General features: G+C 43.4%; 1 protein-coding gene across 1 annotated transcript in view; it reads left to right on the top strand.

The window, feature by feature from the left end:
• The first annotated feature begins 559 nt into the window (after positions 1–559).
• Positions 560–2417, top strand: part of hspa9 (heat shock protein 9) — a 33259-nt gene continuing 31401 nt past the window's right edge. The window contains exons 1-3 of the mRNA XM_015024448.1: positions 560–861; positions 940–1064; positions 1143–1216. Coding sequence (XP_014879934.1) covers positions 575–861; positions 940–1064; positions 1143–1216 — 486 coding nt within the window. The 5' untranslated portion in view covers positions 560–574. The remainder of the gene's footprint in view (positions 862–939; positions 1065–1142; positions 1217–2417) is intronic.

Raw genomic sequence — 2417 nt, 5'->3', positions numbered from 1 at the left:
TTTTAACGAGATACGTATCACGTTTTAACGAGATGCGTATCACGTTTTAACGAGATGCGTATCACGTTTTAACGAGATGCGTATCACGTTTTAACGAGATGCGTATCACGTTATAACGAGATGCGTATCACGTTATAACGTGATAGCGCTCGAAAAAAATTTTTTCCTGCGTGATAGCAATGCGCTTCCGTAGGTTCCTATTGAGCATATGTTGTTTGAAATATTTTTATTTTATTTATTTATTTGTTGAAAGAGCAGTAAACTGGTGTTCAGTAGTTTTGTTTACATCCAATTATCATTCAAATTCTGAGCAAACTCCTAAAATGTTGCAAAGTAGGCATGTTTCCATCTACTGGCTTGGAGCGAATCAACTAGGCTACGTAAGGCGTAATTTCATCAAATGCTGATTTTACTGGCTGTATTAAACAGGAAATAGAGGTTTCAAACTAGCATGAACCACATCTCAGAAAAATGGGGAGTTCTCTCCTTTGAACTGGAACTTTGCAGTTAAATGTCTTTTTAGTTTTGTGCCTCTGGTAAGGCACAGATCCACCAGTTGGGTGGGAGAGATTTGATGTATCTAACTATTTGGCAATCATGTTTACACCTCCCCTGTAGCGTATTAACTGTTTTTGGAAAAAGCCAAACCCACCCTGAAGAGTTCCTCCTCCTCCTGCAGGTGTTGGAGAACGCAGAGGGAGCGAGGACCACCCCATCAGTTGTGGCCTTCACGGTGGAGGGGGAGCGACTGGTGGGCATGCCTGCTAAGCGCCAGGCTGTCACAAACCCTAAGAACACGCTGTACGCCACCAAGCGGCTGATTGGCCGGCGCTTTGACGACGCTGAGGTCCAGAAGGATATGTGAGTGACTCTCCAGAGGAGTGCAGGTTGATCCCTGAACACACATGATGTTAATATTCTGCTTCCCTCCGTCCTCAGAAAGAATGTCCCCTTCAAGATCGTCCGGGCCTCTAATGGCGATGCTTGGGTGGAGGCTCATGGGAAAATGTACTCCCCCAGCCAGGTGGGAGCCTTCGTCCTGATGAAGATGAAGGAGACTGCAGGTATGTTGCAGGGGAACGCCAGCTAAGCGGTTCGGTGAGGGAGCAGAGGATGGTGCTCTGATTCTGATTGTGTTGCAGAGAACTACCTGGGCAGCAACGTGAAGAACGCCGTCATCACTGTTCCAGCTTACTTCAATGACTCTCAGAGACAGGTACCACACACACACACACACACTAATCCCCTGTTGGGCTGTTTGGGCTTCAGCTTTGATTTGATGATGCTCAGTTTCCAATAGGCTCCTCAGCTTCTGGCTCTGCCTACTGAACATATTACTTCTATACATGAGCGAACTGGGTCACCGGATTCAGAACAGTGAAAGGCTGCTCAGGACTGAAAACAAGACTATGTGTTTATTCTGATCATGAAGTCTGCCTCTTTATGCAGGAGCTGGATATTCACTGTTCTGTTGCTTTCAATTTAAATGTAAAAATATTTGGTGGAGACATTCACTTTTTCCACATTAGTTTGTAAAAGTTAACATTGTCCTCCTTTGGTTCCAATGAAGGAGCAAATATTTCTTTTGCTTTTTTATATTACAAAAGAAGACGACTTCTGTGTTTCACCTCAATAATAATCAGGAAGTATGACATTCAAAATCAAAAAGACTTTATTTATCCCAAAGGGAAATTAAATTTTATTACTCATACCATCCAAGTATCTTCAGAGAGTTGTTGTGGATGGTGATACTGAAGTAGCAGGTCAGGCTTGCAACCAGGGGCGGATCTACTGGGGTGGCATAGGGTGGTAGTTGCCATCCCAAATGAGAGCCTTGCCACCCCTGTTGCCACCCCATCTGGCGACTATAAATTCAATAGTTATGGCAAATCGGACATTAAGCGCATGAAGGTCTTTTTTCCAACAACATTCTAACCTGACACCTACTGATAAGTAGCGGGAAGTGCAAGAGACAGAGGCAGCAGCATTGATAACAGGACTGGACATTACGTGACTTATCGTGCGCCACACACACGCCATTGCTGTCCATTGAGTCAGGAATATATCAGTGGTCAGGAAAATACCACAATCACGCAAAGAATCTGAAAAAAGGATGCAATATTTAGCGGTTAATTCAACCCTATGACAGCCATAGATAACAAGGGCTTCAGATTTAACAGGTGAGGAAATAGTTTTAATTTAAAGAAAACATTGAACATTGAGTCAGTTCTACTAGGCTAACTGTTGTTGGCCTGGTATTGACTTTGATAACTTTAATATGTGCTGTGCAGTTCAGTGTGTTTTGGTTCTGTTGGCACTAAGCTAAGACAACCCGCAGACCAAGTCATCACTAAAGCAGGTGTTTAAATCAGCTAATCAACCACCGTGGTGGTCAGGTGAAAATATATTAATAATCA

The sequence above is a fragment of the Poecilia latipinna genome, unplaced genomic scaffold, assembly GCF_001443285.1.
Source record: "Poecilia latipinna isolate Pla-1442-1.1 unplaced genomic scaffold, P_latipinna-1.0 Scaffold3660, whole genome shotgun sequence".
NCBI classification, from domain to species: Eukaryota; Metazoa; Chordata; class Actinopteri; order Cyprinodontiformes; family Poeciliidae; genus Poecilia; species Poecilia latipinna.
This window is presented reverse-complemented; position numbering and strand designations above follow the sequence as displayed.